Source organism: Danio rerio, chromosome 18 (genome assembly GCF_049306965.1).
Source record: "Danio rerio strain Tuebingen ecotype United States chromosome 18, GRCz12tu, whole genome shotgun sequence".
NCBI lineage: Eukaryota > Metazoa > Chordata > Actinopteri > Cypriniformes > Danionidae > Danio > Danio rerio.
The window spans coordinates 1,779,071-1,806,273 of record NC_133193.1 but is presented as its reverse complement, the minus strand read 5'-3'; the positions used below and the strand labels follow the sequence as shown (position 1 = coordinate 1,806,273).

General features: G+C 38.6%; 1 protein-coding gene across 1 annotated transcript in view; it reads left to right on the top strand.

Moving 5' to 3' along the window:
• nptnb (neuroplastin b) overlaps positions 1-27,203 on the top strand; it is a 78,208-nt gene that overhangs the window by 49,470 nt on the left and 1,535 nt on the right. Inside the window, 4 exon segments of the mRNA NM_205705.1 lie at positions 3,471-3,565; positions 13,782-13,918; positions 15,208-15,481; positions 25,782-25,803. Coding sequence (NP_991268.1) covers positions 3,471-3,565; positions 13,782-13,918; positions 15,208-15,481; positions 25,782-25,803 — 528 coding nt within the window.

The following is a 27,203-nucleotide window of genomic DNA, read 5'->3' as shown; positions in this document are numbered from 1 at the left end:
ATTGAATTTACTAAGGTGGCACGGTGGCTCAGCAGTTAGCACTGTGGCCTCACAGCAAGAAGGTCACTGGTTCGAGTACTGGCTGGGATGTTCTCCCCATGTTGGTGTGGGTTTTCTCCGGGTGCTCCGGTTTCTCCCACAGTCCAAACACATGCGCTATAGGGGAATTGATTAACTAAATTGGCCGTAGTGTGTATGTGAATATGAGAGCACTGGGTTGTGGCCGGAAGGGCATCCACTGCCTAAAACAGGGGTGTCCACACTCGGTCCTGGAAGGCCAGTGTCCTGGAGAGTTTAGCTCCAACCCTAATCAAACACACCTGAACCAGCTAATCAAGCTCTTATTAGGTATACTAGAAACATCCCGGCAGGTGTGTTGAAGCAAGTAGGAGCTAAACTCAGTAGGACACCGGCCCTCCAGGAACGACTTTGGACACCCCTGGCCTAAAACATATGCTGGAATACTTGGCGGTTCATTCTGCTGTGGCGACTGCTCATAAGTAAGGAACTAAGTCGAAGGAACAGGAATTTTGTTCACAGTGTGTATATATATATATCTTCTTCCCTAGCTTACTTAAATCTAAAAACTTAATCTAGTTTTTATTTATTTATTTAATTTTAATTTTAATTTTTGCTTATTAGATTTATGTTACAGTATGTCCTATAGGTGTTCAGTAACTTAATCCAAGCATCAAAACATAATATAAAATTATATTATATAAAAAATTTTTAGTTTCCTTTAAGTCTCATACAGTATTTATAAATAAAGACAAGTAATGAGGCTTATTATTATTATTATTATTATTATTATTATTATTATTGCCATATAGTTAGCTAAATGCTTTGCTAATTCATGTTTATCGTTGTTGTTCTTAAAGGCAAGGCAAGTTTATTTATAAGGCACATTTCATACGCAATGGTGGTTCAAAGTGCTTCACATGAGCAGGAATAAAAGAGACAAGAAAATAAAAACAACAAAGAATAAAAATGATTCAAAACAGATTAAAATGTGTTAAACAGGTTATAAAAGAATGAAAACGAAAAGAAAGTCATGATAGTGTGATCTGTCGGACGTAGCAAAGTGCTCATTCAGTAAAGGCTCAGCTAAACAGATGTGTTTCAGTCTTGATGTGAATGTGCCTAATGCTTTTAGTGCTTTTTTTTAAATATTCCCAAATCGTGTTTAATAGAGCATTTTCACAGCCTGTCTGAAAGTCTTATTTTTTATTTATTTTATTTTGGCTTTTAAAATTTTTAAACACCATTTTAAGGACAATATTATTAGCCCCTTTAAGCTATATATTTTTTTCAATAGTCGACAGAACAAACCATCGTTATACAATAACTTGCCTAATTACCCTAACCTGCCTAGTTCCCCTAATTAACCTAGTTAAGCCTAAATGTCACTTTAAGCTGTATAGAAGTGTCTTGAAGAATATCTAGTAAAATATTATTTACTGTCATCATGGCAAAGAGAAAATAAATCAGTTATTAGAGATGAGTTATTAAAACTTGTCATGATCACCAGCGATCTAATCACTAGAGTTCGCCGGTAAACATTTAACTAAATCCACCATGTTATGGACTACAGATCCCAGTGATGCACCACACACACAACCGTTCCATATTCTGACTGATTACACTTTCACAGTTGATGCTGGTTTTGGACTGATTACTGTACTACATAAGAGTCTTGTGATTTGTTCTAGTGACATTACAACACGTTTCCTTTGTTTTGCTTTACCGTGTTTTTGATCATCGCCTTGTTTATTTGTTTAATCCTGTTAGCTGCCTGCCTCTGACAATCTGCCGGCCTATTGACTACGAATCTGGATTGACTGTATACATCTGTTTGCCCCTGTGTTGATCATTGCTGGGCTGACGTCCCTAATAAACCTGCATGTGGATCCGCACCTCTGTTGTCAGTGTCACTTCCCTGGTTACAAAACTATTATGATTAGAAATGTATTGAAGAAATCTTCTCTCCGTTAAACAGAAACTGGGGAAAAATAAACAGGGGGGCGAATAATTATGACTTCAACTGCATGTTGATTTACGTACTGCTTTGACATGACTACTGAAGCTCAGATCTGACTGCAGAATAACACCAAGATTCTTGAACTTGGACCCTCATGGCCCATTTCCACTGACTGGTACAGTACTGTATTGCACGAGTCGGTACAGGTCACCTATATCAGGCTTGCATTTCCACTGTCATTCCCAGTTCATAATAGTCCAGAAGGTGATGATAATAGTTAAACATGGCAGTTTGTTCATGTTTTAGGTTGCTGAAAGAATCATTTGCTTTGTTTTTCGCGCTTCACTTGCGTTTTGTTCATTTCTGAAAGGATCAGATGTTAAAAGTGCTTCAGTGATTACGGGCATGTCGTTATCATCAGCTCAGGAAGTCTGTTACTTCAAATATAGACGCATGGCGAATGCAAGCAAGAAAGCGCTCCATACCACACCACCACCAGTGTGCAGCATCCACTTGGATGATGCGACGGCATGGGAATGATTGGGAGGCCATGATCGTAAGGGCCGATAGAGGGACTTTGGGGATTTTTAATGACCACAGAGAGTCAGGACCACGGTTTAACCTCTCATCCGAAAGACGGCGCCCACTGACAGTGTAGTGTCCGCTTCACTATACTGGGGCATTAGGACTCACACAGACCACAGGTTGAGCGCCCCCTGCTGGCCTCACTAACACCACTTCCAACAGCAACCTAGTGTTCCCTAGTGGTCTCCCATCCAGGTACTAACCAGGCTCAGCCCTGCTTAGCTTCAGTGAGTAACCGGTCTTGGGCTGCAGGGTGATATGGCTGTGGCTATGTATATGTATGTATTATTTCAGTGTAATGTCTCGGCTTTTTTGTCTTGTCCACAGGTGAGTGTAAACCAATAGCGTTCAGCTGCGTGTCTAGCTCTGCCTTTTGGTACCCTTTTGTTGTGCTAGGTATCCTTCCGAAAGGGTGCACAAAAAGAGGTACGGTTGCTTTTAGGTACCTCTTACAGTGCAAATGGCCATAAAAGCAAACCGTACCGTACCACTCAGTAAAAATGGGCCATTAGAGCCAAAGGGACGCATTCACTTTAGGAAGCTCATCTCTCTTCCTAAATGACTTCTGTTTTCTCTTTGTTTAACTAAAGAATGTTTTGGCACATCCAACTGTTAGGATGTTAGACCTGTTTTAAATCTGCCACTATGCTGACACATATGCATTTAAAGCTCCGCCCTCTTCTGAGCTCAATCTCATTTGAATTTAAAGCGACAGTCACCAAATCACCACAATTAGGATCAAAAAAGGGTCAGTTTCAGAGAGTTATACACATGATCCCTGTGCTATTTTGAGCTGAAACTTCACATTTTCCATCTTGTTAAATAAGTGTGTTTGTAGATAGTAGAGATTTGTGTGTGTGTGTGTGTGTTTGAGCTGCCACTGATTATGTCTGCTTGTGTTTTGCAGGTTAAATAAGCCCAGGACTGATGATTCTGGAGAGTACATGTGTGTTTACACCTTTAAATCGGCACCCAATGCCAATGCTTCCATTGAGGTCAAAGGTAAGAGACGCATTCAGGAAACTCATTAACAAAGCCTTATCGCCATGGAGACGCTGACGACCCAACCCGCCTTATAATTAGCTATTGTTTGAGTTGTAATTAGCCTCTGTTCACCTTAAAATACACTCAGTGCTGGTACAGACTGTGTGTGTGTGTGTGTGTGTGTGTGTCAAGATGCCCAATCACTGCTGTTACTCACAATCACAGCAACCCTCCAACAAAGTGTGTTTATGTGTGTTTTGCTGGATGTGTGTGTGTGGGAGTGTATATACGTGTGTTTGGGTGCGTGTGTATATCTGTGTATACTGTATGTGTGTGTGAGTGTATATGTATGTGTGTGTGTGTTTGTGCTTGTGTGCATGCATGCATGTGTGTGCATGAGAGTGTGTGAGAAGACAGAAATAGGCCAGTATGGACTGTGTGTGTGGAGCAGAGTGTGTGTGTCTGCAGGCTGCGGGCAGAAACGGCGTCTGAACACACACACACACACACACACAGAGACATCAGAGCGTTACGTAAGTCGTGCTTAAAGAGGTCTGACGCCGCTGTCAAAACACATCGGCTTTAACACTGAGGAAGACGAAGAAGAGCTCAGACTGTGGCGGCTCTACACACACACACACACATGCGTACATAAAACATACAATACCTGTGTGTGCAGAATATGAGCATGAGTGGATTCACAAAACCTGACGGTCAAGAACATTCCTGGAACATTTCATTATAATCACACACACACACACACACACACACACACACACACACACACACACACACACACACACACACACACACACACACACACGCACACACACACACACACACGCGCGAACACACAGCCACAGACAGATACATACACATTCACATACTCACTCACTCACTCACACATACATACATACATATACACACACTCTCACACACAAATACACCCACACACACATATATACTTACATATACACACACTCACACACAAATACACGCACACATAGATATACATGCGCTCACAAACAAAAACACACAGACACACATACGCACTTACGTACTTACTCTCACATTTACACATACACACACACACACACACCTGATCAATTGATCAGTCAGCTTTCAGGGTTTTGCAGATTGAATAGTACAGGTGAACATTTATATCAAATTATGCAGTAAAATTTTGCCGCATATATTATATTATGGCATCACAGTGGCGCAGTGGGTAGCATGATCGGCTCACAGCAAAAAGGTCGCTGGTTCGAGTCCCAGCTGGGTCAGTTGGCATTTCTATGTGGAGTTTGCATTTGGCTTGAGTTTCCTCCGGGTGCTCCGGTTTCCCCCACAGTCCAAACACATGCGCTATAGAGGAATTGATAAACTAAATTGGCTGTAGTGTATGAGTGTGTTTGTAAAACATATGGTGGATAAAATGGTGGTTCATTCTGTTGTGGCGACCCTGAAAACATGAATCTTTTTGGCTTAGTCCCTTTATTAATCTGGGGTCACCACAGTGGAATGAACTGCCAACTTATCCAGCATATGTTTTCCTTCAGCTGCAACCATCACTGGGAAACACCCACACACTCTCGTTCACACACATAAACTACAACCCACTCCAAAACGGGGAGAACATGGCATATCATCCAGCCCAAATAATATAATATAATATAATATAATATAATATAATATAATATAATATAATATAATATAATATAATATAATATAATATAATATAATATAATATAATATAATATAATATAATATAATTAATATAATATAAAAATATCTTATCTAATCTAATCTAATCTAATATATATTTATTATATTTATTATATTATATTATATTATATTATATTATATTATATTATATTATATTATATTATATTATATTATATTATATTTTAAATATAATAAATATAACAAAAAATATATAATATAATATAATATTTTTACATTTTATTATATTTATAATATTTTATTATATTATATATTATATTATATTATATTATATTATATTATAAATATAATAAAATATAAAAATATATAATATAATATAATATAATATTTTTACATTTTATTATATTATATATTTATATTTTATTATATAATATTACATTTTATTATATTTTATTACATTGTATTGTATTTTATTATATATTTTTATTTGATTTTATATTATTATATTATATTATAACATATTATATTATATTATATTATATTATATTTTGTTATATATTATTATATTACAATAAATTTGATTATATATTATTTTATTTTATTATATAATATATTGCATTATATCTTATTGCAATAAAAGCAAAAACTCTTTGACAGCTTTTTTTAGGACTGCACTTTTGAAAACTTTTCCATTGTAAAAAGATTCTCAAAACAAACTTGTCGCGAAATATTCCTGATTTTCCTTCAGTAAAGTACAGTGTGGGATTCAGATTTTAAACTTGTGTTGATATATGAGCTGCAAATGTTGTAGATGCTCAGAATGTGTTCATCCTATCTGATCATATGAGCTGAATGTGTGTGTTGTCCAAGCTGAGTGTGTTGCTCTACATCTGTTCAGCCTCCGAACACTTCAGTATTTGGCACCTCTCTCTTTCTGTATATATATATGTGTGTGTGTGTGTGTGTGTGTGTGTTTGTTTGTGTGTGTATGTGTGCGTGTGTGTGTGCGTGTGTGTGTGTGTGTGTGTGTGTGTACTACACAGTACTGGTTTAGCTATAATTGTGTGCACTTCTGTAATATTTAGCTATAGAGGGCTCAATTGTTCTCACTTATAAAGTAAAATGAACTAAAATGAACTAGAAAATGAATGAATGGTGAACTAAAAAACTGGTTCTCACTAATTAATAACTGCTTATAAATATTGCTCATAACATGTTTATATTAGTATCTAATGATTGGCCATCGACAAGATCATTAACCTGATAGAAAAACAATGGAAGTCTATGTAATGTCCTCACTAAGATAGGAAAACAAGCTGCTGTCATTTGTGTGTATGTGTGTGCAGTGTTTGTAAGCGCATTTCTATTGGTCTCTCTCTCTCTCTCTTTCTCTCTCTCTCTCTTTCTCTCTCTCTCTCTCTCTCTCTCCCTCTCTCTCTCTCTCTCTGTGTGAGGCAACAGATGGAGGTTTTTTGGTGGGTTGGGTTGGGATTAAGGCTCTGGATTCACTGCCAGCATTTCTACTGTCCACTATCATAATCTGCCCTCTGTGCACGCGCACACACACACACACACGCATACACACACACACACTAAATAATGTGCTGTCTGTGCACAGTATTCAGCGGTCGCTCTTCCATATGTTAACCTAATGTAATATAATCACGTCAGGTGCATTAAACCCACCTGTGTGTATGAGTGTGTGTGTGTGTGTGTGTCACGGCTCCATCTGTCAAGTATGTGTGTACGTGTGTGTGTGTGTGTGTGTGTGTGTGTGTGTGTGTGTGTGTGTGTGTGTGTGTGTGTGTGTGTGTGTGTGTGTGTGTGAGTGTGAGTCACTGTTACTCCATACATCACCCTGCATGAGTTCCTGTCCCCGTCCTGCAGTATATTTCTCCATCTGTCGCCTGTTTGGGTGTAGTTTGTGTTTCAGGCTCTACAAATAGCCGAGTGTTACAGATATATCAGTTTCTCCACAGCGCTAGATCTAGCTCTGAGCTGCATTGATCGACACACTTCCGCTGGCCATCATAATACTGCAGCGTCATCATGATCACAATGAGTCACACTTACAAATAACATGGTAAATCAGCTGTATTTACTATAGCACTAAATGTGAACAATACTAGTGCAGCATTTATTAATCACGGTTTAACATTTACTTATTTATTCACTCATTTTACTGCGGCTTAGTCCGATGAATGAATGAACCATTATAGAGTGTGTGTATATAAATACATACACTCACCGGCCACTTTATTAGGTACACCTGTCCAACTGCTTGTTAATGCAAATGTTTAATCAGCCAATCACATGGCAGCAACTCAGTGCAGTTAGGCATGTAGACATGGTCAGGATGAGCAAAGGGGATTTAAGTGACTTTGATCTACTAGGATTTTCACGCACAACCATCTCTAGGGAAAGAGGAAATATCCAGTGAGCGGCAGTTCTGTGGGCGCAAATGCCTTGTTGATGCCAGAGGTCAGAGGAGAATGGCCAGACTGGTTCCAGCTGATAGAAAGGCAACAGTAACTCAAATAAGCACTCGTTACAACCGAGCTCTGCAGAAGAGCATCTCTGAACACACAACACGTCCAACCTTGAGGCGGATGGGCTACAGCAGCAGAAGAGCACACCGGGTGCCGCTCCTGTCAGCTAAGAACAGGAAACTGAGGCTACAATTCACACAGACTCACCAAAACTGGACAATAGAAGATTGGAGAAATGTTGCTGCTCTGATGAGTCTCCATTTCTGCTGACACATTCGGATGCTCGGCTCACAATTTGGCCTCAACAACATGAAAGCATGGATCATCCTGCCTTGTATCAGCGGTTCAGGCTGGTGGTGGTGGTGTAATGGTGTGGGGGAGATTTTCTTTGCTCCATTAGTACCAATTGAGCATCAACGCCACAGCCTACCTGAGTATTGCTGCTGACCATGTCCATACCTTTATGAGCACAGTGTCTCCATCTTCTGATGGCTACTTCCAGCAGGATAACGCAGCATGTCATAAAGCTCAATCATCTCAGACTGGTTTCTTGAACATGACGATGAGTTCACTGTACTCAAATGGCCTCCACAGTCACCAGAGCTCAATCCAATAGAGCAGCTTTGGGATGTGGTGGAACGGGAGATTGGCATCATGGATGTGCAGCCGACAAATCTGCAGCAACTGTGTGATGCTATCATGTCAACATGCAGCAAAATCTCTGAGGAATATTTCCAGTACCTTGTTAAATCTCTGCCATAAAGGATTAAAGCAGTTGTGAAGGCAAAAGAGAGTCCAACCTGGACAGGTGTACCTAATAAAGTGGCCAGTGAGTGTATATACTATATATATATATATATATATATATATATATATATATATATATATATATATATATATATATATATATATATATATATATATATATACACACACACACACACATATATTCAGCCAAACTATAAGAAATAATAAATATATAATATGAATGACAGACAAAAATGTCCTTGCTTTGTGAAACAGCACTTGGAAAAATAAATGAAAAAGAATATTTCACAGTAGAGCTAATATATATTACTGATTACTATTAAGCACAAAAGCCGTCCAGGCGATGAAGTGTAAAGAGCACGAAGTGTTTGTGATTGGAAGAAGGCCGATTCATTGTGTCTCTGAGACGCTGTGAGTGAGGATAATGCCCAGCTAATCTTTCCAACACTAGTGACACACACACACACACACACACACACACACACTCAGTATCCTCACTTGTGCACCATAATTAGAGCTGGTGATGTCAGCCAAGTTCCAATCCGCTCCTCCTCGTCCCACACGTTCACGCTTGCAGATTGGTTTCATCCTGCTTAATTGCACGCAGGGAATTACGGCAAATTTGAGAGATTAGCGGTGACTGCAGAAGGTGCTGCGTGTCGGAGCGAGTCGAGGACACCATCATATCCAGGATCTGTTGATTGCGGAGCGTTTCCGCCTTTGTGACATTGAGCTCAGTATTATCCAGCGAAGGGGAATGATGGTGACTCAGCACATCTGACAGAGGGAAAGCCTGAATTACTGCGCCCGCGGCCCTCCGCTCTTAATTAAACCTGCGCCGGCTCATTTCTGTCAATCACACGCTGCTCACATACACCAGCGTTATATAAGGAGTTCTGCATCTGCTTATGCAAGATGAGGTTTAATCTTAAATATAAATAAATAAAGTCTTAAATATTAAAGGTCACGCTTTATTTTGATGGTCTGATTGTTGGATTTACGTTATGTTGCATCTACATGCCAACCAATGACTGTAAAAAATCTGGGTGGTTAGGCGTGTATCAGCAAACTAATAAAGCCCGAAAAATGCCCTGACCTTAGCGAATAAACAGTGTTCCACCAGGATCATGTATGTCAGAAACTGTAGTTTACTGCTGAACTCATTTTGTCATGGTAAAATAACAAAGAAATCGAATTATAACACTTCAGTCTCCTGCCGAAGCTCAGACGCGCTGCTTTGAGAAACTGTCAATCACAGCTGTCAATCACGATGACACGCCCAGCATTAAATTACTGCTAAAAACAAACTGTTTACAAAAATGAGGATCTGCACCTATTTCAGCACAATAACCAGTGCCTTAATCCACCAGAACCATCTTTCGGGACATTTTATTGCAAGTGTAATCATTTTTTTTATTTGGGCTCAAGTCTCCTTCATTAACACGGAGGAGGCGGGCTTTATGACTTGTACTGCAGCCAGCCCCCAGGGGGCGATCTAACGGCCGAGACCTTCACTCAAACGCAGGCTTGTGCCAAACTTGATGCCAACTAATTCTCATTATAAGTAGACTGTTGGGTTGGGGTAAGAGTTAGGGTTAGGGTTAGGATTCAGAGCCAGGGTGGGTTTGGGTGGTTCGGAAGACCCACCCCTTACTGACAAAGGTGCAGAATTTGTCCCATACATTAGATCATTTGTCCTATTTTGACTTCGATGCCATCATGGTGAAAATAACACATCAAAAAGCCCTCACAAAACCCTGGAGTACTTTTGTTTTTTGAGGTTTTAACAGATTTGTGTGTGTTGAGCATCACTTAAGACACTGTAAACGTCTGTTGAAGGAGCAGAGTCATTTTAATACTCAAATGGAGCATCAAAATAAAGGGTTACCATGTTAAATGAGTAAACAGTGGGCGTTTTTCTACTGCGATCTGATTGGATGTAGCAAATTAGATATGCATTATATTAAATTAAGCATTTCATAGGCGACGCAGTGGCGCAGTAGGTAGTGCTGTCGCCTCACAGCAAGAAGGTCGCTGGTTTGAGCCTCGGCTCAGTTGGTGTTTCTGTGTGGAGTTTGCATGTTCTCCCTGCGCTTGCGTGGGTTTCCTCTGGGTGCTCCGGTTTCCCCCACAGTCCAAAGACATGTGGTAGAGGTAGGCTAAATTGTCCATAGTGTATGAGTGTGTGTTTGTGTGTGTGTGGATGTTTCCCAGAGATAGGCTGCGTAAAAACGTGCTGGATAAGTTGGCGGTTCATTCCGCTGTGGCGACCCTGGATTAATAAAGGGACTTAGCCAAAAAGAAAATCTGCATTTCATTCAGAAAGTTGGGGAAGGGGTTTGGGGAGAGTTATTACAACCTCACAGACTCTGATGCTGTTCCTCCAGAGCAGAGATGCCCAAACTAGGGCTCGTGGGCAAAAGGTGGCCCATGGTAACCTATGATTTGGCCCGCCATCTCATCTGAGAAGAGAAGAGGAATGATGGGGAGGATTTTGAGATTGTCAATTCAAATTTAATGTAATCTTTTTTTTATGTTTGTTTTATTGTTAAACGCTAAGAGAAATTAAATGTTTCAATTAAACGGTGTGAATTAATCAGATTTTATTTAAATGTACACACTGTCACCTGACAATGCAGAGACTTTGGCGAGCAAATCAAGTCAAACGCAGAGTCTGCTTTCAGCATTGATCTCCACTGTGTTACACATGTGATTGTTGATGCTTATGCAGTAAGCTGTAATTTAATAATAATAGTGCATTAGTTAATACAATTTAAAGTCATATTTTGAAATAAATTAGGAAAGGGCGAGGCAGTAGCGCAGTAGGTAGTGCTGTCGCCTCACAGCAAGAAGGTCGCTGGGTCACTGGTTCGAACCTCAGCTCAGTTGGCATTTCTGTGTGGAGTTTGCATGTTCTCCCTGCCTTCGCGTGGGTTTCCTTCAGGTGCTCCAGTTTCCCCCACAGTCCAAACACATGTGGTACAGGTGATTTGGGTAAGCTAAATTGTCCGTAGTGTGTGTGTGGATGTTCCCCAGAGATGGTTTGCGGCTGGAAGGGCATCCGCTGCGTAAAAACTTGCTGGATAAGTTGGCGGTTCATTCCGCTGTGGCAACCCCGGATTAATAAAGAGACTAAGCTGACAAGAAAATGAATGAATGAATGAATGAATATATTAGGAAATTACCCATGGCAACTTTAACGTAATTTAGCTCGGTATAATTATCATCTAAATGATATTTGGTTTTTGGCCCATCATACAAAAGGTTTGGGCAACCCGACTCTAGAGAATAAAATTATACAGATATTAATAATTCATCAAAGAAATCTGAAGTTTCTAGGGAGATTAAATGACTTTTAACTCTTTGCTTTTTGCTGTAAGTGTAAATATTAGCACGTTTAAGACCGACAACACAGCATAAACATAAATAATTAAATAAAATAATCTTGTTTTTCCCTTTGACATAAGATTATTCTGCTTATTGGCAAGTTAATTTGCATATTTTAAGGAAAAACTCACTTCATTTTGACTCATTATATCTGAAAACAAGACAATATTTGTTGCTTGTCTAAAAAATGTTTCTTGATTTAAGATTTTTTTTAGACACTTGGACTAGAAACAAGGCGAGAACTAAGCAAGAAAAGCATTTGCAATATGTGATTTGCTGTGTACTGGATATGCGTGAAGTGATTTTGTTCCTTGAGCATTTCTAATGCTGTTTTTGAGTATTATGTTATTTGCTATAAACATTGTTATGCATTTACATGACACAAGATGAAATGTTTTTAAAAGCTTTAGAAGAGGGGGGGAGAGAGAGAGTGAGAGAAGGACTGTGAGGTCAGACAAAGCTGTTTAATTGAAAGGGAAAACAGGTTTATTTTTCTGTCCTCATGCACTGACAGACTCTCTTTCTCATTTTAAGAATAAACTCTCTTCATTTGAATAAAAACCAGACTTGAGATCTTATGTTAATTAGCATTTAAATGAACTGCATCTTGATTTAAGAACTGCAGATGGTTGTGTTGAAAACCACTAAAATAGTGCGACATGGTGGCTCAGTGGTTAGCACTGTGGCCTCACAGCAAGAAGGTTGCTGCTTTGAGTCCTGGCTGGCTCAGTTGGTGTTTCTGTGTGGAGTTTGCATGTTCTCCCCGTGTTGGCGTGGGTTTTGTCCTGGTGCTCCGGTTCCCCCCACAGTCCAAACACATGCCACTCTAAAAAATAACTCAAGAGGTCTAATACCACTACATAGTTTTATACACTATTGTAATTTAAAAATTCTAATATGCTGATTAGATTAAAACTTTTAAGTAGCCAGAATAACTTTATTAAGTTTTCGAAACAGGTAAATATTGATAATTAAATCAATTTAAAAATGCGGCTAATTTCAAGGTAAATATATCTGTCAGGTACTTAAAAAAAAATATTTAACTTGTAGCAACCCAACGAAATTGGGTTGATAACTCAAGTTTTTACACACTATTGGAGTTGTTTTGTATTTTTAAGCCCACACACTGATTTTTTTTGTTATTTTTATACTGATAATATGAGACAGAACTTTTTAATACAAATTACATTTTTAATACTTATTAATACAAATAAAAGATTACCAGTAAAACAAAATTGTTGTTGTTAAATGTATTTCTTACAAGCATAAACAGTAAATTTGAAAACAAAAAAAAACTCAACAATTTCAGCTACTTTAATTTATTTGAGGTTCTGAACTTGAAAACTTGCATGTAATTAAGTACATAACACTGCATTTGTTTCCAATTTTAATTTAAAAAACTTATTTTGAGTACTCGACTTAAAAATCTCAGTTTTTGCTATGTAAAAATGCCTCTGATTGAGGAGGAAAAGATTTGGCGTACATAATAAAGTTTGTTGTCTGAACCTCATTTTGTCAGATGTTGTCGTAACTTGAATATATTAATGCAAACTCTTGCGTTTATTTTTACTGTTTTGTCTAAACAATATTTTTAGAATATATAAGGGAATTGATAAACTAAATTGGTCGTAGTGTGTGTGTGTGTGTGTGTGTGTGTGTGTGTGTGTGTGTGTGTGTGTGTGTGTGTGTGTGTGTGTGTGATTAAGTGTGTATGGGTGTTTCCCAGTATTGGGTTACAGCTGAAAGAGCATCCGCTAGGTAAAACATATACTGGAATAGTTGGCGGTTCATTCCGCTGTGGCGACCCCTGATGAATAAAGGGACTAACCTGAAGCAAAATAAATGAATGAGTGAAGGTTACAAACAGCGTAAACAAATGTGTTTTTTTCTCCCACTTTGTGTTTCTCCAGCTTGTCCTGAAATCATAGGCCATAAAAGAAGTGAGAATAAAAAAGAAGGAGAAAATGCGACGCTGTACTGCAAATCTGCTGGATACCCGCATCCCGTGTGGACGTGGCGCAAGAAAGTGGGCAGAGATTCTTACATGGTACGTCATAAAAACACATGACTTTATACAAGTGAAGTCAGAATTATTAAACCCCCTCTTATTTTTCCCGCAATTTCTGTTTAACGGAGAGCAGATTTCTTCAACAGATTTCTAATCATAACAGTTTTAATAACTCATCTCTAATAACTGATTTATTTTCTCTTTGTCATGATGACAGTAAATAATATTAGACTAGATATTCTTCAAGACACTTCTATACAGCTTAAAGTGACATTTAAAGGCTTCACTAGGGTAATTAGGTTAACTAGGCAGGTTAGGGTAATTAGGCAAGTTATTGTATAATGATGGTTTGTTCTGTAGACTATCAAAAAAGAAATAGCTTAAAGGGGCTAATAATTTTGTCCCTAAAACGGTGTTTAAAAAATTAAAAACTGCTTTTATTTTAGCCGAAATAAAACAAATAAGACTTTCACCAGAAGAAAAAATATTATCAGACATACTGTGAACATTTCCTTGCTCTGTTAAACATCATTTGAGAAATATCTAAAAAAGAAAGAAAAATTCTAAATAATTCTGACTTCAACTGAATGTGTCCCCACACAATTTGAATTTCACAATGCAGTAAGGAGTAGGTAACTATTTCATTCTGTGTATGCCTTAAGCCTTGTGGATCCGTTTATAGTGTATAAGCTAATGTCCACTTTCCCATATCCAGTCCTAATTCAGTTTGTAAGGGGCCGGTTCCTTTTCCCAGAGCCATTAGAGTGTTTGAGCTGCTGAAGATAGTCAGCATAGACTACAAGGAGTATAAACTAAAACTGAATCTTTTATGACATAGAAATGTAACATTATTATGTCTTTGCTGTGATTCTTACACACATTAGCTGAATAAAAATAACTATTTATTTTAAAAAAAAAAGTCATTTTGACCCCATACATTTTAAAGGAAGTATATACGACAATTTATACTCAGCGTAAAGTGCAATTCTAAGACTTAACTAGGTTACTTAGATTAATTATGCAAGTCAGGGTGACAAGTTAGGGTGTTTTAGTGGTTTTGTTCTGAAGACAATCCAAAAACAAATATTGCTTAAGGGGGCTAATAATATTGACCTTAAAATGGCTTTAAAACAGTTAAAAACTAGCCGAAAACAAACAAACAAGACTTTCTCCAGAAGAACAAATATTATAGGAAATACTGTGGAAAAATTCCTGAATCTGTTCAACATCATTTGGGAAATATTTGAGAAAGAAATCCACAAGAGGGTAAATAATATTGACTTCAACTGTATATCCTACTATTTATTCTGAATCCTGTCTTGTTGTAGGACATTGACAACAGCACAGGGCGCTTCTTCATCGTGAACAGAGAGAACTTCACCGAGCTGAGCATTCTGGATCTGGACATCCGCACAGACCCGGGCGAGTATTTCTGCAACGCCTCCAACATCATCGGCTTCACAAACTCCAGCACCATCCTGCGTGTGCGCAGTCATCTGGCCCCGCTCTGGCCCTTTCTGGGCGTCCTGGCAGAAATCATCATCCTCGTGGTCATTATCGTGGTGTACGAGAAACGCAAAAAGCCGGATGAAGTTCTTGAAGGTGAGTAGCGCTGTGATGCTTTTGTTTTGTTTTTGCGGGTTCTTGTTGCATTACATTGTTGCAGCACAGGCTCATTTTGAAAACGTAGCTCCGTATACATTTCTGGAGAGCGCAAATTATGTAGCCAGAAGTACGTATGGCTGCATTTCATCTTTAAAACGAACGCTATGGAGCAGTGGCACTGTTCCTTTTCATGCTTACAAGCTCACTGCTTACCTTCGTATGGACAGATTTACCACTGTTACCAGTTAGTCTAGTAGCTCGCCACTTTCCTCGACGGACTTGTGACGTGGAGTGGAGTTGACCGTGATGAAGGGGTTTCAGTCTAGTGAAGAACGGTTTATTAAAAAATAAAATAAACAAGTGTGAGAATGTGGTAAAATCTGAAAACATGGTTAAAATCAGGTAAGGGCTTTTATTTATTTTTTGATTGCTTTTGAAAACACTATCGGTTGGGTTTAGGGAAGGTGGTGGGTGGGTCAGTTGATCGGTCAGTCAGTCAGTCAGTCGATAGCAGCCTCTGGTGGATTTACAAGAGAACAGCAGGCGTGAATGGCACTCGAAAGAAATTTGAGAACTAAAAAAGCGTACACATCGGCCATCGGCTTCGCGAAAACAAAAATTGCGAAAGACGTAGCTCCTGGGACGTATTTGTCGCTGTCCAGAAATGCATATAGGGTTACGTAATCAGAATGAGCCTCAGTTCTTGACTTGATTAAATGGGATAGCCCCTTATGATGAACCATCTCATTTTCGAGGAGGTCCCTAAGAATAAATCAAACACAACTACAACACATCAAAACTAACAGACAACTAAACAAAACATACAAGCAGCACACTTCATCTGAACCACCACACACGGACGATAGCTTCAGCAAACAAAACATAAACTCAAAAAGTGCAAACAATCTAATATACAAATCATTAATATTGGAACAGGCGACGCAGTGGCGCAGTAGGTAGTGCTGGTTCGAGCCTCGGCTGACACAGTTGGCGTTTCTGTGTGTAGTTTGCATGTTCTCCCTGCAGCTACGTGGGTTTCCTCCCGGTGCTCTGGTTTCCAAAGACATGCGGTACAGGTGAATTGGGTAGGCTAAATTGTCTGTAGTGTATGTGTAGCGGAGGCCAGCTAGTGTGTGCTGTGCAGGTAAACCTCACTCCTCTGACCTCTAAAGGTGCTCTAGTGACTGATGCTAGAGGCCATGGTCTTTAGCTTCCTTGGTAGAGCAACCGACTCCCATGCGGAAGGTCGCCGGTTCAATGCCAGCTCGGAGCAGTTTGGGTGGCGTAGAACTGGTGGGGTTACATTTGAGTGTGAATGAGTGTGTGTGTGTGGATGTTTCCCAGAGATGGGTTGCGGCTGGAAGGGCATCTGCTGTGTAAAAAATGTGCTGGATAAGTTGGCGGTTCATTCCACTGTGGCGACCCCTAATTAACAAAGGGAGTAAGATGAAAAGAAAATGAATGAATGAATAATGTTGGAACCAGGGTGGCATGGTGGCTCAGTGGTTAGCTCATGGCCTCACAGCAAGACGGTCGCTGGTTCGAGTCCCGACTGGGTCAGTTGGTGTTTCTGTGTGGAGTTTGCATGTTCTCCCTGTGCTGGCGTGGGTTTACTCGGGGTGCTCCGGTTTCCCCCACAGTCCAAACACATGCACTATAGGGGAATTGATTAACTAAATTGGCCGTAGTGTATGAGTGTGTATGGAAGTGTATGGATGTTTTCCAATGATAGGTTGCAGCTGGAAGGGCATCCGCTGCATAAAACATATGCTGGATAAGTTGGCGGTTCATTCCGCTGTGGTGACCACAGATGAATAAAGGGACTAAGCCAAAAAGGAAATGAATGAATGAATGAATATTCTGTAAAACACAGGTCAGAATTTATAGTAAGTTTGCATTAGTTCATGTATTTATTAATTTGAACTAAGATTCATTTTGGATACAGCATTTGTTAATTGTCAATGATGCTGGACAACTGAGTTGGGGATCCACGTGCAGTTTTAATAAGAAGTAGTCAGGCAGGCAATGGTCAGACACAGGAGCAAACAGGTACATACAAGAGAATCCCGAAGCGTAGTCAGGTCACAGGCAAATGGTCGATGCAGACAACGTAAATAAAAGAACAAGGCAAGGGTCAAACAAAAGCAGACAAAACAAGGAAACTTGCTTTGTGATGTTAAAGGGTGAAAACCAACAAGACTCAGCAATGTGAGTGTAAAACCAACCCAAGCTCATTCTGAAAATGTAGCCCTGCGTACGTTTCTGGAGACCGCGATTTACGTGGCCGGAGATACATATGGCTGCATTTAGTTTTTTTCAAGTGAACGATACGATGCCGTGTGACGCCGCTCCTCTTCGCGCTTGCCGGCTGATGGCTCACCTCCTTCGTGTAAAGGGCGTTCCCGCCGCAACCAGTTTGTCCGGTTAGTTCGCCGTGTTACGAAGGCGGAGCGGAGGCCCGGAGGAGGAGGAGCCAGCCGCATTCGATGACCAGGTTCGAGTCTGTGGAAGAGCGGTTCCAGAAATCAGATAAGACAAAAAACAGAATCCAGAAAATAAAGGGAATGAATTCGTAACGGGCCGAGAATGTGGTGAAATACGAAAACGCGGTCAAAATCGGACGAGGGCTTTTCTTTTTTTGTTCGGCTTTTGTAAATCGTCACTTGGGTTTAGGGTAGGAGGAGGAGGGTGGCAGGGTCGGCCGATTGGCTATCCGCCCAGTCAATCGTTCAGTCATTCATTCAGTCAGTCGGACAGACGGTCGCTCGACAGCAGCCTACGGTGGCTTTTTACGCGAGAACAGTGCGAGCGTGAACAGCGCGGTGCGGATTCGTGAAAACAAAATCTGCACAAATACACACCTCCCGGGACGTATTTCGTGGCCTCCAGAAACGTCCGCAGGGCTACATTTCCAGAATGAGCCTGGGTTGTGTAAAACTGAGAAGTTTATATAGTCTGAGTGATCAATTCTGGAGCAGCTCCCAGCTGTGTGTGTGTGTGTGTGTGTGTGTGTGTGTGTGTGTGTGTGTGTGTGTGTGTGGGAGTTGTAGTTCATATGGTGGAAGAATTGTAGTCCAGGTGATAGTGCATGTAATCGTGACATTAATCATAATTCAAAACTTACTAATGCATAATTAAATTAACATGCATTGCACAATTGATTATTATTCATTCATTTATTTTATTTTCGGCTTAATCCCTTTATCCATCAGGGGTCACCACAGCAGAATGAACCACCAATTATTCCAGCATATGTTTAAGGCACCCATAAACTCTCATTCACTATGGATAATTTACCTTAACCAATTCCCCTAAAGCCCATGTGTTTGGACTGTAAGGGAAACCCGAGCACCTGGAGGAAACCCACGCCAACACGGGGAGAACATGCAAACTCCACACAGAAATACCAACTAGCTCAGCCGGCCCTTGAACCAGCGATCTTCCTGCTGTGAGGCGACAGTGCTACTCACTGTGCCACTGCGCCACCCTTAATTAATATTATTGCTATTATTATTTTTAATATTAAGTATTACTTATTATCATGCATTCTATTATTATTATTATGCATTATTAAAATCCAAAGCTCTGCTTGTATTAGTCTTGTAAGAGGCTAAATGATCATATGCATTTGTTTCTATGACAAAACATGTCTTTATGACTCAAGAAGGTCCATACTGACTACAAAGGCAGATACTGATAAGATCAGGGCCTGTTGTGTGGACTTTGGGGGTTTATGGTGTGGTCACATGTTGATTGGTCAGTTTGAATGTCTCAGCATTTGGGCTTTAGTCACATGGTCAAGAAAGATACAAAATAGGTGTTAAACTCTGGCTCTGTCTCTTTTCCTGCCCTTCTTCTCTCCTCCTCTGGAGTCTGTCTTCTCTGACTCTACTGCAATGATGCTAACTTCTGAGCCTGCTCTCTTTGTCTCTCTCTCCCTCCCCCTGTTTCTCTCCTTCCTCCTCTGGTAACTTTAATTTTACATTTAAGCTGGGTACAATTTATATCATATGTTTTATCATTTCATATTTTATTATTTTATACAGTTATTTTGTAATTAATTCAGTTGTAACCATAGAGAATTATTGTCATTAAATCATCTCATTTTCAAAAATTTGTGAATAACTTTTGATTTAACGTCAACATTTAATTGTTCCATATTGCAATACAATACAATCACATAATATCAGCGCTCTCCCACATTTATAGCTATTAATACTGCCCTTATTTCCGTTTTTGGTATGAGATTGCAGAAGAATGGTTTGACTAGAAATGTACAGTTTTTTACCATCATGCTGATCACTTTTTAGTCGCTCGGCAGAACTACAGTTCAAACCGCTGTGCTTAAAACCATTCTTACAGTCTTTTTTGTGGAGACACTCTTCAGCTCTACAGCATGTTTGCATGTTGGTTTATAGGTGATTTCTTTCAGAAATGTTTCCTGAATAGTGAGCTGACTAGTTTATTTTAATGTTGAGGATCCTTTTCTGCTGGAAATATTGTTACCCTAAAAAAACCTAAATAAATTAGTTGTGATTTTAGCTGTTTTAAAACCTTGACTTTTCCAATCCCATGTAAACGTTAAACCGGTCTTCATTCAATGCCTACTAAAAGTGTAGTGAACTTGTAGTCGAATAATCTGTGTGGGTTGTTTAGACACTGGATCCGCCATCAATAATGTATTCTCAGCAGCAGGTTGTGAGTGGCTCTTAGCGTCGCTGCACTAATGAATATTCATGAGCGCTGAGTCAGAGGAGACCCACTGGGAAACACTGACCTCTATGCTGGACCACGTCTGAATCCGAGACAAATCTCTACACTGCACATTTGTACACTCTTAAAGGCGATGAATAATTGATCCTCTCGTCAGCAGCACGCCACGCTCTCGTGCCCATAACACAAACACAGATCATCATATTGTACGCTTATCATTACATATCGGCACGCAAGAATATTCAGCTTTATTCATCAAGAGCATCGAGACTGCATTGTGTCTAGGGCCTTATATGGCATATTTCTGTGAGATTAAAACATACATGATGCTTCACCAGATGATTTGAAGTAAAAATAAATTAATAAATTACTTTTTAAACCAGATCTTTTTAGGGTTCAAGGATTTTGGAATTATTATAAATATAAATATATAATAATATCACCTTTAATAGGTTCACCTTACTAGTACCGGACCCCCTTTTGCCTTTAGGTCTGCCTTAATCATTCATGTCATAGATTCAACAAGCTACTGGAAATATTCCTCATAGATTTGCTCCATATTGACATGATAGCATCACACAATTGCTGCAGATTTGTCTGCTGCACATCCATGATGCCAATCTCCCGTTCCACCACATCCCAAAGCTGCTCTATTGGGTTGAGCTCTGGTGACTGTGTAGGCCATTTGAGTACAGTGAACTCATCGTCATGTTCAAGACACCAGTCTGAGATGATTGAGCTTAATGACATGGTGTGTTATCCTGCTGGAAGTAGCCATCAGAAGATGGAGACACTGTGCTCATAAAGGGATGGACATGGTCAGCAGCAATACTCAGGTAGGCTGTGGTGTTGATGCTCAATTGGTACTAATGGACCTAAAGTGTGCCAAGAAAATCTCCCCCACACCATTACACCACCACCACCAGCCTGAACCACTGATACAAGGCAGGATGGATCCATGCTTTCATGATGTTGAGGCCAAATTCTGACCCACAGAAATTGCGCACACAGAACTGCCGCTCACTGGATATTTCCTCTTTGTCGGAGCATTCTCTATAAACCCTAGAGATGGTTGTGCGTGAAAATCCCAGTAGATCAGCAGTTTCTGAAATACTCAGAGCAGCCCGTCTGGCAGCAACAACCATGCCACGTTCAAAATCACTTAAATCCCCTTTCTTCCTCATTCTGATGCTCGCTTTGAGCTGCAGCAGATCGTCTTGACCATGTCTACATGCCTAAATGCATTGAGTTGCTGCCCTGTGATTGGCTTATTACAAAATTTGCGTTAACAAGCAGTTGGACAGGTGTACCTAATAAAGTGGCCAGTAAGTGTATATGTTTGTTGATATTTTCTACTTGAGTTTCGGTGAATTGGGTAAGCTAAATTGTATATATGCTGGATAAGTTGGAGGTTCATTCCACTGTGGACACCCCAGATTAATAAAGGGACTAAGCCAAAAAGAAAATGAATGAATATTAATAACCTTTATAGTATTTAAATGTAAAAAAGCAATATTAAATATCCTTATTTTCTAACATTTCACTATCAAGCTACCGTTTTGATGGCGTAGGTGATATATATTCATGTTCACACATGCACATGTCTAGCACATATACTTTTGCATATGTTTGCATAATTTTACAATCACACTACTGTGAGTATTGCTATACACTGGCAAACATATGCATCAATTAGCAGCTTTTGTATTGTTTTGTGTATTGTGAATTATTGTGATTAATGTTTTAATTTTTCCCCATTTATTTCTGCTTTTGAATTGCATTATGGGACTTTTTTAACCTTGAAAAGTTGTAAAAAGTGACTTTTATGAACATTTACAGACTTATTTCTCCAGATATTATTATTATTTCTTATACATTATGGTGTTTCAAGCTGCTAAAACGTCAATAAAAGTCACTTTGTTAAACTGTAGAGTTGAATTTTCAACATCAGAAGTGGACAGAGCAGAGATCAACATCCCACAATGCAGTTCACAACCGCATACAAACCCAAAACTGTTCATTAACAGGTATTTTTGACGGTGTGTATTTTATTTGTAAATATGGCGCAGACCTATTGCTCTGAATCTGCCCTCAGGGGATGAGCAGGAGCGCTGGGGAATGGTGGCAGTAAGTGGTGTGTTAGTGGCTTTAACCAGGGTGTGTGTGTGTGTGTGTGTGTGTGCTGCTCTCTAAAGGGATGCAGTCAGGCAGAGCTTCGTGCTAATCTGACCTTTGCAGAAGCACAGAAGGGTTTCTCAGAGCCAGCGGTGGTCGGCTGAGCTTCTGCTGCTGTTGTGTTGTGTTCAGCTGAACTCCACATATACGTCAGGCTGCTTTTGTCTCACTGCTGCCTTTATCTGATCCCACATTCACTCACGGAACTCTTGTTTACGGGAGCATCAGTAAACGGCACATGATGCACTGGAGTTTCCCATCATTTCCACACAGTCTGCTATAGATTGGCTGTGTCCGATATCGCCAAGTACTCAGTATGTACTACATTTGAGTTTGAGTTTGCTACACGACCATTAGAAAAGTGCGCTCTATATAGTATGAGTGTGAGCAGGGGTGGATTTACCCAATAATAAGCGAGGTAAGGATCTGCTTAGGGCCCCAGGAAATCTGGGAGCCCCTAATAAATATCTGGAAGTATAAATTATATATATATATATATATATATATATATATATATATATATATATATATATATATATATATATATAAGTTACAGTGGGGAAAATAAGTATTGAACACGTCACTGTTCTTCTCAGAAAACATATTCCTAAAGGTGCCTTTGACCTGAAATTTTCCCCGGATTTTGAAAAAGAAATCCATATATGTAAAGAAAACACATCTGATTAGATTTGCATCTAATTATGCATAATGAAACGACACAGGGAAAAAGTATTGAACACATGAAGAAAGGGAGGTGTGAAAGCCCAGACAGCAACTGAAATCTCTCAGTAGTTCTTCAGTAAGCCTCTGCTCTTCCTCAGTGTAAATGAACATCAGCTGCTTCAGTCCAACATCTGCATTTGCAGGAGGATGAAGATCAAACCATTTCAGCAGGACAATGATCCAAAATGCAACCAAGGAGACTCTCAGATGCTTTCAGAGAAAAAAAAAATCAAGCTGTAGAATGGCCAAGCCAATCACCTGATCCGAATCCGAAAAAGTCTTTTATATAAAGTATTAAATATGTTTCAGTAGTTCAGCACTTTCTCCTTCTGTCATTCCCATTACACAGAAACTCAGATTTGTTTGTATTGTTTGGGTTTTTACTGGTAGTGACCCAGTCGGGACTCAAACCAGCTACTTTCTTACTGTGAGGCCACAGAGCCACTGTGCTGCCATTTTTCATTTTCTTAGTGTTTTTAATGTTTGGGAATTGTCAATTATTGTTAATTGTCATGGCAATGGTGTCACAGTAGGAAAAAAAATATTTATGGTAACTGGGGGGGTGGGGGGGGTAATATATTATGTTAATGCAAAATAATTTAGCTTACAAGCATGAGTATTGAGGAGTTCTTGTTGTGAAAATAATCTCACTATACAAAAGAGAATTTTTTTTTACAATTTATAATTTATTTGATAAATCATAAAATAGAACTTCATTAAAATAAAAATAGTAAAAAAAAAGTTATATATTATTATTATTTATTATTATTTATTTTTTCATTGCACACTGAGAACCGAGAAGTAATTATTTATTTGCTATTTAAATATTTGTCATTTTTTATGCAAAATAATATAAAATTTTAATTTTAAAGGTATATAATATAAACTTTATTTTTTATAATTTTTATTTTTATTTATTTTGCAATGGAGTATTGAAGTTTTATTTTTCATTGCAGCAATGGTAACTGGGGAGAAACTGTATAATATATATAATAATTATGTCACAATACAAAACAGAAAAGATTAAATAAAAAAGCAATATATATATATATATATATATATATATATATATATATATATATATATATATATATATTGTTATTATTTTTCATCTTGGGATCAATTTTGACCTGGATATGCTTTTGATAGGTTTCATGAGGTCACCACTTGACTTGCTAATAAATTCCAGGCTGTTACTCGCACACACCATCCTAATGAATGAAATTAGCATCATAAGATTAAGTTAATAAGTTAATGTTATTTTGGCTGATGGGTCTCTACACAGTGTGTTTTCAGAGATTTAAAACATGGGCTAATTGCATTTTTCATTGCAGTAATGTGAATTGGGAAATACTACTTAATTACCATTTAAATATGTGTCACTTTTAAATGCAAAATGTAAAATATTATCTTTCATCAAGGTAGAAAATATAAATGATTTTTTTATTTATATATTTATTTATATATTTATTTATTTATTCATTCATTCATTCATTCATTCATTTATTTATTTAATTAATTTATTTTTTTTATCTATTTGTAATTTCTTTAAATCAAAATATAAAATTATTATTTTACATTTTAGGATCAATTTTGACCCAGATATGCTTTTGATACGTTTCATGAGATCATTACTTGACCTGCTTATACATTACAGGCTGTTGCACGCACACACACCATCCTACTGACTGAAATGAGCATCAGAAGATGTGCACAGATATATTGTACAAAGAGTTAACGCTGATTGGCTCTACAGAGTGTGTTTTTCAGAGATGTGAAGCTGGCGTGCATGAACAGCGTGTTCTGTTTTGTGGTTTGGGCAGGATTTGTCCCAGGAGAGGGAAGGATGGGAGGCTGTGCTAGATTAAGGTAGATTATATCTGCCCACAGTCTTATCAACAGAATCAGAGATGAGGACGTAATGCTGTGACGCAGGTTACAGCTGAAATCCTCGTGCCAGCATTTCATATTTCCAGCAGCGCCGGCGTCTCTACACCTCTAGAGGAGGCAGTCAGAGTTTGTGTTCGCATTTCAGCACTGGATGGAGCTGAAATCTGATCACAAATCAGAAGACACACTAAACATTTAAGATACACTAAACACTTGAACCAGCGACCTTCTTGCTGTGAGGCCATAGTGCTAACCACTGAGCCACCGTGTCGCCAAATGTTAATTAATACAACTTTAATGTATTTAGCTAGTATTAAATACAACTGAACTTTTATTTATTTAATATTTTAAGATTTTTAAAATGATTTTAAGTATAAGAATTTTTAGTGACCATAAAAAATGCAAAATATTTATACATTTAAAAAATAATAAATCTAGATAATGTCTTTATAAGAGATCATGGGGCTTTTATATCAATATAAATGGAGAATTTACCACTGTGTTTGTGATTAAAATGTGTCTTGTAAAAAAAACAAAAAAAAAAACTAGCTAAAACAAAAAATGCAAAATCATTTAGCATTGGTTTCAGTAATGTATTACAAGATAATATGACCTTTGACCATGTTGTGCAATAATCATTTGTAGTGAAATAACTGAACATTTATCACCTGATTTTGTCTCACATGCAACTATATCTCGAGTAAACAGAAGCGGTGTGAAGTTGAATGTGACTTTAATATCTTGCATGTTTTTCTCTTGCATGTCGATGCTGCTGCTGCTGCTGATGATGATGAAGATGATGAACCAGTCACAACAATGTAAGAACACAGCTCAACAATAAGGTTTCATTAGTTAAATGTAGTTCATGTGTTTACTGATGTGATCTAAGTGTGTGAACAATACGTGTAGAGCGTTTATTAATGAAAACGTAGCCCTGTATACAGTGCTGGAGAGCATGAATTTCAATCGTACACAATGCCCACCATTGGTATCTTTTGGCAGTGGAAACACAGGCCTGATAAAGATGACCCGTACCTCACTGAACCACTCAGTGGAGCTATCTACAGCTCAATAGTTGGCATTTTGTATTTTGCTGTTTGCTTGTATGGTGGTTCTGAACCAGGGATCACCAAACTTGTTCCTGGAGGGCCGGTGTCCTGCAGATTTTAGCTCCAACCCTAATCAAACACCTGACCAAGCTAATCAAGGTATTACTAGGTATACTTGAAACCCCCAGGCAGGCGGGTTGAGGCATGTTGGAGCTAAACCCAGGACACTTGCCCTCCTGGACCGAGATTGGTGACCCCTGTTCTGAACTGTCAAAACAATTTTCAAAGTGCTTTTTCGGATGCGAAAAATGCAAAAAAATCAAAGCTGGTTTAAATTTTTTTATGACAGCCGAAAATTTTGAGGTTGAAAAATTATGAACGAAAATATCGGATTTAGCGTGCAATAATCTTTAGTCTAACATTATCTTTAGCAGCTCAAACACTCTAATGGCTAATGTAAAGACGGCTGCTTCTCACTCAGGGCTGCTGTTTATGCTAATGAAGGAGAGATGGGCACTAGTGGGCGGGGCTTTCCCCCTCTGATGACACGTACAAAGGGAGAATGTCAATCAAAGTGTTTCTGCAGACTGTTTATATCAAGTCTGATTGGAACAAATACATGTTTACCATTGGAGGTTGGATATATTCACACACTGTTACCACACAACCCCTAATAAAAGTTATTTTTGCATTAAAAAACTCCTTATTTATTTATTTTTTATCTATTTATTGCAGTATTGATAATTGTTCAGTGATTGCTGTAATTGTCAGGAACAAAGTCAACAGTGCAAAAAGTAAATTTTATCTTTATGCAGTTTTATTTTATTTTTAAAATATTGTCATTTTGTTTTTCATTGCAGTAATGAGAAAGGGGAATTGGGATACTAGTTAATTAATTGCCATTAAAATATTTGTAATTTTTTTAATGCAAAATATAAAATCTGATCTTGCGTCATGATATAAAATCTAACTTTATTTATGTATTATTTATTTATTTTGCAATGCAGTATTGATAATTGTTCAGTGATTGTTGTAATTGTCATGAACGAAGTCAAGAGTGAAAAAGTCAATTCTGTCTCTATGCATTTTTCTATTGCATAAAAATAACACAGTGGCAAGAATGGCACAGCTCAAACACTCTAATGGCTAATGGACAGACGGCTGCTTCT